The 13,882-nt window shown below is 43.0% G+C and overlaps 1 protein-coding gene across 2 annotated transcripts in view; it reads right to left on the bottom strand.

The window, feature by feature from the left end:
- Positions 1 to 13,196, bottom strand: part of LOC137379078 (tyrosine-protein phosphatase non-receptor type substrate 1-like) — a 154,677-nt gene extending 141,481 nt beyond the window's left edge. For both annotated transcript variants that reach the window (XM_068049720.1, XM_068049721.1), the window contains exons 1-2: positions 13,049 to 13,196; positions 12,399 to 12,716 (exon numbers count right to left, since the gene is read on the bottom strand). In XM_068049720.1, the coding sequence (XP_067905821.1) occupies positions 12,399 to 12,716; positions 13,049 to 13,094 (364 nt within the window). In that variant the 5' untranslated portion in view covers positions 13,095 to 13,196. The remainder of the gene's footprint in view (positions 1 to 12,398; positions 12,717 to 13,048) is intronic.
- Positions 13,197 to 13,882: the final 686 nt, after the last annotated feature.

Genomic DNA, 13,882 nt, shown 5'->3' on the forward strand with positions numbered 1-13,882 from the left:
ACAGACGCACACATACACGTACAAACTCATACATGCACCTATTAAAAAAGACTTGTAGTTATATAGCACCTTTAATGATCCAGGAATCCCAAAGCACTTAACAGCCAATGAAGTGTAGTCACTGTTGTAATGCAAGAATACACACACACACTCGCACACACACCCATATACACCCACAAACACCAAAACACATGCACACACATGCATACACATGCACGTATATGCACACATACACATACACACACAGATGGGAGAATGGTGAAGTCTTGAAATGGAAATGGGATCATTTTCCTTCCTCGCTCATGCAATATATTTATTTTCCCTTCACTCTTCCCTTCGTTCCATTCCCATTTTATCTGCAACATCCTGTTTGAATATGTCCAATCAGATTCCCACCCTACCACAGCTCCGAAACAGCCCTAATCAAGTTCGCAAATGACATTTTGTGATGGCAACCTCATTACAAATAACACTTCATTACAAATACTGTCTACTTCTACCTCTGTAACATTACCTGACTTCACCCTACTTCAACCCTCTGCAGCAGAATCAGTTATCGATGCCTTGCTGACCTATATTGTTGATCAATGGAAGCTAATGGGAATAAAAATCCGAAGAAACGTAAAACAGGCTGCTGATCCACTTACACCATTGCATATAGTCCTGATCTACCTAATTACACAAATGAACACCAACATCCAATTTGCATAAACTTTAGCTCATCCAAAACACTGCTGACCATATCCTATCCCATACCAAGTTGTGCTCACCCATCATGCCTATCCTGGCTGACCGACATTGGTTTCTCACTGCCCCCCATCTGCCCGCATCCTCTCCACATCCCTCAGTGTCTCAAATTTAAGATTCCCATCCTCATTTACATTCTTTCATGGCTCTGTTCTTCTCTATCTAGAACCAACGAACCATAAATAAATTACGGCATAGAAAGAGGCCATTCAGCCCATCGAGTCTGCTCCCGCTGAAAAAACTAGCCACACAATCTAATCCCCCCTTCCAGCACCTGGCCCGTAGCCTTGCAGGTTACAGCACTTCAGGTGCATGTCCAGGTATGTTTTAAAAGAATTGAGGGTTTCTGCCTCCGCTACCATTCCTGGCAGTGAATTCCAGACACCCACCACCCTCTGGGTGAAAAAGCTTTTCCTCATGTCCCCTCTAATCCTTCTGCCAGTCAGCTTAAATCTGTGCCCCCTGGTAATTGACTTCTCCTCATAATCTTGGACACCTCCATTAATTCATCCCCTCAGCCTCCTCGGTTCTAAGAAAAACAACTCTCGCCCATCCAATCTTTCCTCATAGCTGCAACTTTCAAGCCCTGGCAACATTCTTGTAAATCTCCTCTGTACTCTCTCCAGAGCAACAATGTCCTTCATGTAATGTGGTGACCAGAACTGTACGCAATACTCCAACTGTGACCTAACCAGCATTTTATACAGTTCCAGTATTACATCTCAGCAACTGCTCCAGCCAACAACTCCCCCATCTCTCCACCATTTCCCCAACCGTGGAATGTAGTGCATTTCCTGTTTCTTTGCCCACCATGCACTAACATTCTCTCTGTAAATGTCTCTGCTTCTGCATTCTCCCTTCCATAAAACTTTTGGTTTCTCCTTCCTAATACATCTTTTTTTGACTGGATGTATTTTTCTTTTCGGTTAGGTCTTTGGAAAACTCTTTAGGAGGTCTTTCGACTTTAAAGGCCTTATATAAATGTAAGTTGTCATTTGTGTCCTCCTCTTTATTTTTCCAGTCCTGATGAAGGGATATGGCCAAACTATTAACTTATTTGTTCCCTTGGGAGATGTTGATCGACACTGAGTATTTCCAACATGTTCTGTTTTACATTACATAGAATTACATGGAGAACATTCGCCCCAACTGGTCTATGCTGCTATTTATGCTCACATGAGCTTCCTCCCACCCCTTTTCATCAATCCCTATCAGCATATTCTTCCATTTCTTTTTCCCTCATATGCATATCCCGCTCCCCTTTTAAATACATCTCTGCCATTCACCTCAACTACTCAATTTTCTACTCATTCGGTAAAAGTTTCCCCTGAATTCCATCTTGGATATATTTATGACTATCTTATATGTCTACCCTCTAGTGCTGGACTCCCTCACAAGTTGAAACATTTTCTCTTGGCCTACTCTATCAAACCCGCTCATAATTTCAAAGACCTCGATCAGGTCACCCCTCAGCTTTCCCTTTTCTAGAGAAAAGAACCTCAGACTGTTCAACCTTTCCTGATAAGTCTATCTTCTCAGTTCTGGTATTATCCTTGTGGATAGTTTTGCACCTGTTCCAGTGCTTGTATATCCCTTTTTTAATATGGGAAGTAGAAATGTGCACAGTGCTTCAAGTATAGTCTAATCAAGATGCAACACAAGTTTAACATAACTTTGCTGCTTTTTAATTCTATCCATTTAGAAATTAACCCAATACTTGTCTTACTTTTTCTGGCCTTATTAATCTGCGTTACCTGCTTTTAGTGATTCATGGAGTTGCACCACTAACTCGTTTCTTCCCTCTGCCCCAATTAGACTCTTATTATCCAAGCAGTATGTGGCCTCCTTACTCTTCCTACCAAAATGCATCGCCTCACGCTTATCTATATTGAAATTCAATTGCTAATTACACACCCACTCTGCAAGTTTATTACTGTCTTCTTGTATTTTGCTGCATTCTTCCTTAGTATTAATCATAGCCCCCTTTTTAGTGTCACCACAAATTTTGGTTGTGCTACCGATTTCTGAGCTTTGGCTTCAGATTTCCAGCAGTTTATATATTTTTTCTTTTTTGCATGGTCATGCTGCTGAGTTGGTGCGAGGCCAGGCTGACAAAGGCCTGTAGTGTTTCTGTGAAGCCTAAAGAGGCACCCTTGCTCTTTTCAGCAGTTGAACGCTGCAACAAGGTGACATAAATTTAAAATTAAAGCCAGGCCATTCAGGAGTGAAACCAGGAAACACCCTTTCCCACAAAGACTCACAGAAAGCTGGAACCATCTTTCCAAAAGGCTGTGAATATTTGGAAAATTGGAGCCTTCAAGACAGAGATGGTAGATTTATGTTAGTTAACAGTATCAAGGGATACAGAACGAAGGTAGCTAAATGGAGTTGAGGTGCAGACCAGCCATGACCTAATTAAATGACGGATCAGGGTCTAGAGGTTGAATAATCAATTCCTGTTCTTATGGCATGGCTACAGAAACTATTTAAAACCCTTCCACCCCATTAATCCCACTTTTCCAAAGGAAAAATGTACCTTTGTTTCTCCAGGTTTCACAGCTCTCTCACAGATGTTACATGGGAGATGGCAGAACACTGCTCGAATTATTGGCTGTACATCTTGTTATGATCCTGTAGTTTTTCCCCCCAGGAGGAATGTGGTGTACCTTTAAGGCTGACAAAGTAGCTGTACTGCTTTAAGGCAACAAGTCCCAGAAACTGAGTCAAAGAATGCATTCTCCTTGCCCCGGGATACAGCCATTCGGGGACGGTGATTGCAAGAGGGCTTTCTGGTTGCCTGAGATACAGCCATTCAGACTGAGCATCAAGAGATACATTGTTGCCGGATCTGAATTTAGATCAGGACCCAGTGAGAGCTTATTTAAATTTATTTCGGCTCTTCCTAATTTTGAGGAAAGGGACGTAGAGGCATTTTTCATATGTTTTGAAAAAATAGCCAAACAGGTGAAATGGCTGAAAGAAAGCAGGATACTGCTTATTCAGGTCAGGTTGGTCGGCAGAGCTCATGAAGCTTATGTCATGCTTTCTGAAGAGGCTTCTTCAGATTATGAGATAGCAAAAAAGGCTATTCTCCCTGCGTAAGAGTTAGTCCCCGAAGCTTACTACCAGAGGTTTAGGCAAATACGGAGATTGGCTGGGCAGACATATATAGAATTTGAGAGGGTGAAGCAAATGAAGTTTGACCATTGGATACGGACATTAAAGATAGAAACCACATTCTTTCAGTAGTGAGAATTCATATAGATACCTGAAAGTTTTGAAAGCTAGGAAAGCAGCAGAGATTTCTGATGATTTTGAGCTTGTGAATAAGCCAACCTATTTTGTCCATCACCCCCATAAAGGATAGAAAGTATGAGAGTGAAAGGAAGGCAAGTAGCCAGGGACAAGAAGGAACAGCTGGGAAGGCCCCAGGATCACCTCATCAGGTCAGAAAAGAAGGTGCTGAAGGTAGATGTGAGATTTGCAAGCAATGTTACCAGTGCAACAAAACGGGTCATCTTCGTTCAGAATGCTGGAAATTGCGAGGTAAACCCATAGGACTTGTTCGGGTACGCAAAGTTAGTGCAGAGGAAAAGACTCTGACTGAGATTATAGCAGACCAGACTATGGCTTAAATGACAGCTGTGAATGTGAAACCAGATACTAAAACTGGAAGGTGTGTAGAGGTTAAGAATAAAATGCCTGCGGGTTATAATGAATTTTTGTCAAAGGCAGAAGAACACCATATCATGTAAGTGAGGCAGGAAAACCTATCATTATACTCAGAGCCACAGGAGCAAACCAAACACTCTTGCTGGGGAAAGATATAAGGTTTCCACCAGAGAGTGCCTTGAATGCTAAAGTTTTAGTCCCTGGAATTGGCGGGGTGTGTATAAAGTACGCGTAGAGAGTGACTTACTATCTGGGATAGTTACTGTTGGTGTTGCCCACAGTTTACCAGTAAAGGGAATTGATCCACCCCTAGGAAGTGATTTGGTAAGATCAAAAGCATCAGTTTCTCCTATCGTTACCAAGTGAAATTAAGGAAATGGAGCAGTTACAGGAAAAGGCCCTCTAATTATATGGGGTGCTGGTGGATTCGTGGTAATGCCACTGGACTAGTAATCCAGAGGCCCTGGTTAATGCTCTGGGGACATGGGTTCGATTCCTACCATGGCAGATGGTGAAATTTGAATTCAATTAATAAAAAAATCTGGAATTAGATGTTAGTCTAATGGTGACCATGAAACCATTGTCGATTGTTATAAAACCCATCTGTTTCACTAATGTCCTTCAGGGAAGGAAACTACCATCCTTGCTGATCTGGTCTATATGTGACTCCAGACCCACAGCAAAGTGGCTGACTCTTAACTGCCTTCTGAAATGGCGTAACAAGCCACTCAGTTCAAGGGCAATTAGAGTTCAAGGGCAATTAGGGATGGCCTAGGATCCCACGAAAAAAAAACATTCCCGAGCAATGGCTAAACAGGATCCATTGTTGGAGATAAAAGTGGCATATTTGGGGATTTAGATAATCCAAATGAGTTGTGTAACAGATTGTCTATCCTTGCAGCCCAGCAAGCTGATCCAGAGATATACCGAATAACACAGATGGTTCTGTCAGAAACTGAGGCAAAAGGAGTTCTGGAAGGCTATTATATGCTAAAAGGAGTTTTGAGGAGGAAATGGAGACCACCTCATAGACCTGCCAACCAAGACTGGAATATCGACAAGGATTATTAAGGTTAGCACAAGACATTCCTTTTGCAGGACATAGGGGAATTCGGAAGACCAAACCATGCATAATTATTACTGGCCAGGTCTTACAAAGGATGTGAAACAATTTTGTAGGACATGCCATACCTGTCAAATGGTGGGAAAACTACAACCTACCATAAAACCAGCACGACTAGTTCCCATACTCCCAGCGACTGAGAAACCATTTAGCAGGGTATTAGTAGGCTGTGTAGGACCCTTGCCGAAATCAAAAGTGGATCATCAGTGCATACTTACTATCATGGATATGGCTACTTGATTTCCAGAGGCCATTACTTTGACGATAATTACTGCTGGAGTAGTAGTAGTACGGTTAACCCAATTCTTTATGAGATATGGGATGCCACTTGAAATTCAATCAGATAAAGTTTCTAATTTCATGGCTGGGATATTTCAAGAAGTCATGGATAATTTGGGGATTAGACAGTTGAAATCTTCAGCCTATCACCCACTGTCACAGGGAGCTTTGGAGAGATTTCACCAGACTCTCAAAACGATGATTAGAACATGCTGTTACGAATATCCACCTGACTGGGATAAAGGATTATACTTTTATTTGCCAACAGAGACTCAGCGAATGAATTTTATGGACATGAAGTCAGAGATCCTCTAAAACTTATAAAGGACATATTCTTGGAACAGAAGAATGAATCGTCGCTACTAGACTGTGCTCCAGGAAAGGCTCATAAAAGCTTGTTGTGTAGCTCAGGAACACCTTAAATCATTCCAAGCCAATATGAAAAATTGGGCAGAAAAGAATACAAAAGCCTGTGATTTTCAACCAGAAGATGACGTATTAGCGTTGTTACCATTGCAGGGAGAACCATTAAAAGTACGGTTCAGTGGCCCATATATAGTGGTCAAAAGAGTGGGTCAGGTAGATTACATCATTTAAACCCCTGATCGCCAGAAGAAGAACCGGTTGTGTCACATTAATATGCTCAAACAATATTACTGCAGGGAGGAGAATAAGCCAGTACAGGTATGTTAGGTAAGCGGGGCTGTTCAGAAGGAAAATGACAGTGAGGATGAGGCAGAAGTTGGCCTAGGAAATTCTCAGATTGAACCTCCAACTATTTGATTAGCAAATACAGAATGGCGAGGAAAATTAAACAATCGGCTTTTATACTTAGAGGCAAAACAGTGAGAAGTCCTAACCAGGGTTTTCACAACGTTTCAAACAGTTTGTAGGGATAAGCTAGGATGTACAACCTTAGCCATAGATGATGTGGGTATAGGGGGAACCATTCCTTTAAAACAACATCCTTGCTGCTTAGGTCCAGACAGACAGGCCCAAGTGGAAGCAGAGTACAATGCATGCTGAAGGTCAGCTAGTTGAACCCAGTCAGGACAGCTGGAATTCGCAGATGGTCTTGATGTCTAAACCTGGTGGGATGGCTCAAACTTGCATAAACTCTAGAAAAGTCACTGTGGTAAAAAGGCAGACTCCTATCCAAATTCTTATCCAAAGGACTGAATGGGCAGCGTGGGCAACATAATGTACCTTAGAGAGGCAACCGTGTAGGAGGGATACTGCTAAATTCCTTTGACACACCAGGGTGACAAAAAATCAGCTTCTGTTACACCGGACAGGGTTTTCCAGTGTCAAGTGATGCCACATAGGTTAAGGGGTACTCGAGAAATTTCTCAGAGAATAATGAACCCAGTAGTGGCGAGTGCTCCTAGCTGTGCAGTTCACCTGGTTGAGGTGATGGACAATAGGGAGATTTGGAAGGAAAACACAAAACAATTGGTAGACAATGCTTGGAAATTTGACATGGGTTAATTGGGACAATCTTTTGAAAATTTAAAGCCGAAATGTTCTGGTGGAGCTTGTTGCTGTAGTCTTAACATTTTAGAAAAGTGCGTGCCTACAAATGTGAAGTAATGTTTTTGCGTTTTTTCTTTCACGTTGTATTTTTTACCCATTGTAATGAAATGCATTTCAAAAATGGCGTTTCATTATGCCAGGGGCGAAGGTGTTATGATCCTGTAGTTTTTTTTCTGGAAAGAATGCGGTGTGCCTTTAAGGCTGGAAAAGGAGCCATACTGCTTAAAAGCAACAAGCTCCAGGAACTGAGTCAAAGAATACATTCTCGTTGCCCCATGATACAGCCATTCGGGGACTATGATTCAAAGAGTCCATCCTCGTTGCCCAGGAGGCAGCTATTCGGACTAAGCATCGAGAGATATATTGTTGCTGAATGACCTTTAAAACTAATTGAAAAGCTGGCTTTTGTGAGCCGTAGTGCAAAACTGGCGACAGCGAAATATTTTTGAATTCTGCCTAATTCGCTTTCCCACAATGAAAATAACAAATCGGACAGAGCGTAAAACGCGCTGCAGATTCGCGATGGCCCGAATCATGCTGCTGTCCTTATGTTAGGAGGCTTTTGGACTCAAGGGAGGGGGACATCACAGCCAAACACTATCCTAAACTCCACACATGAAATCTTTCTGAAGGAATCACTGATAGTGATCGGGAGATTGGCCTGGTTGATTCCACCCTTCCGAGGAAATAATTACGTAACACGAATCTACTGCCCCACCTGCAAAATCAGCTCATTCAGCAAGTCGTAGGATGGAATCTGAGATCTTCCTACACTGTGCATACATAACAACAAGACCATTGGTTATTGGCTATGTTAAACCAGAAACAGATTGGGAAGTGCACTTGTTTCAACCTTTATCGAGTTTATCGGGTTATCCCCAGTCTAATAATAGCAGGATCATCAGCAATTCATTTTGTTGGTAAGCATGGTTAAATCAGACTCCAATCTAACTTACAGGTTATCAATAAACAAACATCTGGTAGATTGATTCTATTGATCTTTGCGGACACGTTTTCTGGTCACCCTGGCCTAAACATAAAATATGGTTCTGAATATTTTACTGAATTGCTCAATATGTATTGACCAAGCTGAACAGTCCGGAAAACAAAGTGCGGAGGGAGGTATCTGCTCTCGCTTGGTGTAGCCAAATCACTATATAACAACAATGCATTTACAATATCCCCAAACATACATCAGAACAATTCTTCCTCATTTGAAGCAACCTGAGTGCCAGTCGTTGCTCAGTTGGTAGGACTCTGCTTCTGTGATGCAAGGCTGTGGGTAGTTAACTTACCTCCCGATCCATCAGAACTGCTGAAAGTGAAGGGACGAGAATGATATTTAACTCTGAATAATATGGGAGCTGATACCCAGTATATTAATGTCGCTGTTTCTACATAAACCCCCCACTATCCCCTTCTGAGCAGGATCACTGCCAGGGTTCTATACACGGGAGGGGAATTCATGCAGAAATAGAGAGGAGGTTTAGGACAGAGAAGCGCTCACTGGGGTACTAACCTGTGGAAAGAATGGGTTTATTGGGCCGAATAGGCTTCTTGTTTTTATGTTTATTCACACTGCTCTTTCAGGCTGTGTATTTCATGTACAAGTCCTTGTTGGGTGTTGTTGAACACTGGTACTAGGTTCTTCCTGTTTGTGGGCACACATTGTATGGTTTGCTCTAAAATGTGCTCCAATGCGATGTGTCTAATAAATGTTTGTTAACTCAAATTGTTGTAATTAATTTACTGTTTTACTCCGATGTGATCGGTTGTTGGGGCAGAGAAGGATGTCGAGGGACAGATATGGCATCGGTAACGAGCACCTCCCTCCCCCCATTCCTCGAAATCACACTGTGAGATTCTAGTGAATGAATCCTTGGCATGTTCTTCTGAAGTACCTTCCTTTACTATCTTGGCAGGTTTTCCACTGCTTAGAGGCAACTAATTTTTTTTTGTGCCTTTCTTGGCCCTGTCATTTTCTCCAACTACCGCTCATCACTAACTTGTTTTTTCTCTCTGAGACGCTGCCAATCGTTGCCATTTCCACTGCTATCTCTTCCACTATTCCCAGCCTGAAACCCTGCATCCAGGCTTCGACAACATAAATCACACTGGTCGGAGTAACTTATAAAGTTGGTTGTAACAGACCACGGCTGGCTGTCCCGCAACCTCCCCATTGTCTTCAGCACTATTAACTGCACCACTCCCTAACAGTGTCTATATCCATGGCATTGTTCTCACAGGATTCCAATCTACTTGTCACTTCATTCAGTTTATATTACCACCAGTCGCGCGTCTATTCGCATGTCGGCGCAGTCACTGCTGTATATCCCTATGCTACATGTTTGGTACCATTACCTTCATTGATTTTCAATCCTTTTGTTACATCAGCATGTGGACCGATGATTCTCTGCTCTAACTATCGCTTCTCTTGATCTCAAAGGTGTCAGTCACCACTTCTGCAGATGGCTTTCTGATCTTTAGATATGGATCTGTCAAAATTACCTCCAGCTAAATGTCGCTAAAACTGAAGAAGCTATCTTCACTTTTTATGAACCCCTACATATCATCAAACTGGCCAGCGGCCTCGGATCAAGGCTTGAAATGTGGATCCTTGGTGTACTGCTCAAATCCAGACTCAGTCTTCTTGGCCACCCTTTCATCCCCCTGGACCTCTCTCTCCGGCACCTACAACATTTTATCAATTCATCCTCGCCTTCAAATGCCTCCTCTATCCTTGGTTTTCTCATTCCCTCTCTTTGACCGGTGCTCTGCAAAGAGCCTTGGGACGTTTCTTTGCATATAGCGAGCGCTACAGAAATGGAAGTTCTGTTACTAAAATAGCAGAAGGAATTTGAGAAATTCCCAGTAATCCCGTAATGATTTCAAAGCCTCGACTGGTCTAACGCGTGTGGGATATGGGATACAATTAACAGGTTGAATACATTTTACAAGTGGGTTCCTGCCAGTACTGCAACAGTTCAAGTCGTTCACCAGGCTGCTCTCTGTTTTCAGTAATAAACTCCATTGCCTATTCAAGTTGCACCGTTACATTTCAAGCACTCAGTAGCAGTAAGGAGCAGCCCCGCTGATCGCCATTCTTGTTACTGATGAAATCTTGCATCCAAACCCAAAAAACGTCATGAATAACTTCAAAGTATCATAACACTGACCAGTTTCTGCTCTTTGGGTAAAGGGTAAAGCACAGTTCAGCCAGGTTACTGAGTTGGATAATTAGCCATGATCATAATGAATGGCGGAGCAGGCTCGAAGGGCCGAATGGCCTACTCCTGCTCCTATTTTCTATGTTTTTATGTTTCTATGTAATATAGCCTGCTTTTTTCGTCGTTTAATAGCCAGATAGCGAACAGACCTTTTATCCTCTGCACTTACAAGGCGAGGCAAGAAATCCTGAGAGAAACGTGTGAGCTGTGTATAGGTGGCAATCTGAGGGATGAAAAATGCAGCTCAAATGTCCACATTGCCACATGAAAGATGGATTCACAGTTTCATTCCCTTATACCAGTGATCATGTTAAAAGTACCTGAAGATTAACTGTCTTCCCTCGCAGAGGCGGCGCGAATACTAACTAATGCTCAACACCAGATTTCAACACCTGGAACTGCGAATGAGACTAACTGCTTGCAGAAAAATGTTGAATCTTTCCATCCAATGAGACGCGAATTATTTCCTCCTGTACTTGCTGAGGCAGACCTTTGTTTGCAAATTATTTCATTTAATATTCTTGGAATGTTTCCGATTGCATTGACATTAAATCCAGTTCAAAATTAGGAGCAACGCTCTTGACAGATTAATGGAGCGGAAAGCGGCGCTCAAACCTCATTCGTTGTATGAGAAAACAAGTTAATAGCTCCGATAAAATGACAGAGAGGAAGTGAATATAAACGTCCAAGTGTTGGTGTAATATTACAAACGCACACACGTGTTAAAAACTATTAATTATTGAGATATTATAACATAAAACAAACGAGTTAACTCATCCATTAAATAATTGTTAGAGGAATTTTAATATACACCATAGTATGTAATTTTCAGGCTGAAGTGTTTTTAAAAAAAAACTCAACAGACGCTTGCAGATTTATTCACTTTTGTTGATTATATGAGTTTTTTCATTCGGGATTTTTAAAATTGATTTTGATTTAGTTTGTGCATTTTGCCTGAATGTTTGGTGGTCAGCTGGGGAGGAGAGCAAACACACTGGGTGTCCAAATATTAAATACAAATCAAGGAATGGGGAGTGTGTGGGAAGGGGTGGAAGAATCCGTTCATGCTCGGATACAAATAATTACAAACTGACTGGCAATATTTGAAAAGAGATGAATTTATTAGCGAAAGCAGGTAAGAATTGAGGGGAAATAATGCAGACATTCCATGGGATAGTTCAGCCGGGACAGCTTTCACCCTGAAGAGAAAGTGCCCTCTCCGCTGTGGGGAAAACGTTCAGTGGGAGCTGCAGTTACTGGTCTGGGAATTGAATACACACTGACTCGTCATCAGGTGGCAGCTCCCAGAGGTGGCAACCGGAGCTCGGACCTTATACAAACATTTCATAAAATCCTGGGTTTCTTTTACTGTAGACAGACACCGGCCTTTCTCCAACGGGTAATCGATTTTTGTGGAGTTTTCTAGCCCAGGAGATGTCTGTAACAACTCAGTAACATAGTTTCTAACTCCCTCCCCTCTTTCTCCTCACAGCTATACTCCGTGAGTGAAATGATCCTGGTCTCAATAACAGAAACCAATGGATCTTAGCTCTGGATCCCGGCTCTATCGGTCTGAATTCACTCCTGTGAGAGCCACTATGCCTGGTGCCAGCACTGGCTTAGTGATTTCAGCGTAAATCTTTAGATCATTGCGAAGGCTCCAATCTATCACCCTCTCACTAACTTGCAACATGGCTAAGAATTGAAAAGCATAACAAGCATCCAATGGCGGGAAGAGCTGCGGCTACATTTCCGGATCTCTCCCACTGCGCGAGATCTTTCCAGCAGGGGGTTTTAAATTCAATGTGATTTCTTACCGGTTACCTGGAGCCTTGTGCCGGTGCCATTCCCCACTTTGTCCGCTATCTTCACTTTGCAGTAATACGTGCCGGAGTCCGAGACATCCACATTGAAAAGGCGAAAGACGGCGCTAGCTCGATTTCGAATTTCAAACTGATACCTGCTGTCCTTTTTCGACTTGAGGAAGCTTTTCTCACCGTCCTTCCACCAGTGCACTCGGACACTGAATATATCTTTAGCAAACGGGAAGCTGCAGTAGAAGGTCACATTGGCACCTATGCTATCGTTCAGATAAGGGGGGTACTGTTGCACATTGAGCCTGGGAGCACCGGTAACTGTCGAGAAAGAAACAGTTCAATTTATATAGAAAACAACAGAAAGGCTGCAAATACTCAGGCAGAATGAGGGCATTGACATTGACAATAGTAACATTTCATGCTATTAATCTTTTATCAGAACTGGCAAAGGTTAAAGATTTACATCGCGCCTTCCGACCATCTAAATGATTGGGGCAGCATTAAGAGAGAATGGAGAAGGGAAGAAACTTTCAAACAGAGAAGAGGGAATAAACAGAAGTAGAGGCGGAGCAAAACAGGGTAAAATACATTCGTAAAATCTCTTTATGCAAAGAATAAGGGTTCTATTCTGGTGAAGCAGCTTGACTCACCTGCAGAGACGATTGCTAGGATGAGCAGGAGAATACAGCTGGACATGTTGAGAGGTAGCAGTTAGACTGCTGCAGCTGATACTAGGGACGAGAGAGCCCCGGAGTCAAGCTCACTTCAAGTTGCGGTTTGTACACAGCGCCTGGCTTCTCTCACTGGCTGCCTGCACTGCAGATGGAGCATTGGTTACACATACACAGAGAGTGCGCTGACAAACTGCTAAATCCCCCTGAAAGATAAAAGCGGAAGTATTATTAGAGGTTAGGTCACCAACTACCCCTCCCCAACCTCCTCCCAACCCCAAACCTGCCCGCCCGCTATGTCCACACAGCCCACTTGCCAATACCTGCTAATCGTCAGAGGGAAACCGCTACTTTCCGTGATTCTTTACCGGTCCGAATCCCATTCCGTGTGATATTGTCCCGGTCCTGGGAGACCGGTACCTCCCCAGCAGGGAGATGTCCCAAGGTCTCTCTGAGTGAGCAGCGAGGCAGAGTAACCCCGGAGCTTTCCTTCTGCATGTAACAGGCAACAGGGACAGATCCCAGAGACTCCCTGTGTCTATAACCTGTCCCCCTCCAGCCAGCTCCATGACTAGCTCCAGCAAAATCCCAACCAGCTCCAGATACTGAAGCCATCCTCTCACCCCACTAAGCTCCTGGGCTCCGATCCCGAAATGTGACAATCCCCATTCCCGAACATTGTGGAACTGTTGTCCTTATTTGGGGAACTGACCATTAAACCAGAACATGGAACAAAACATTAAACCACTGCGCTCCAATCCCAAAATGGTCGCAACCTTTGCCCACTCACACAATTACACACACATGCATACA

The sequence above is a fragment of the Heterodontus francisci genome, chromosome 17 (assembly GCF_036365525.1).
Source record: "Heterodontus francisci isolate sHetFra1 chromosome 17, sHetFra1.hap1, whole genome shotgun sequence".
Taxonomy (NCBI): Eukaryota; Metazoa; Chordata; class Chondrichthyes; order Heterodontiformes; family Heterodontidae; genus Heterodontus; species Heterodontus francisci.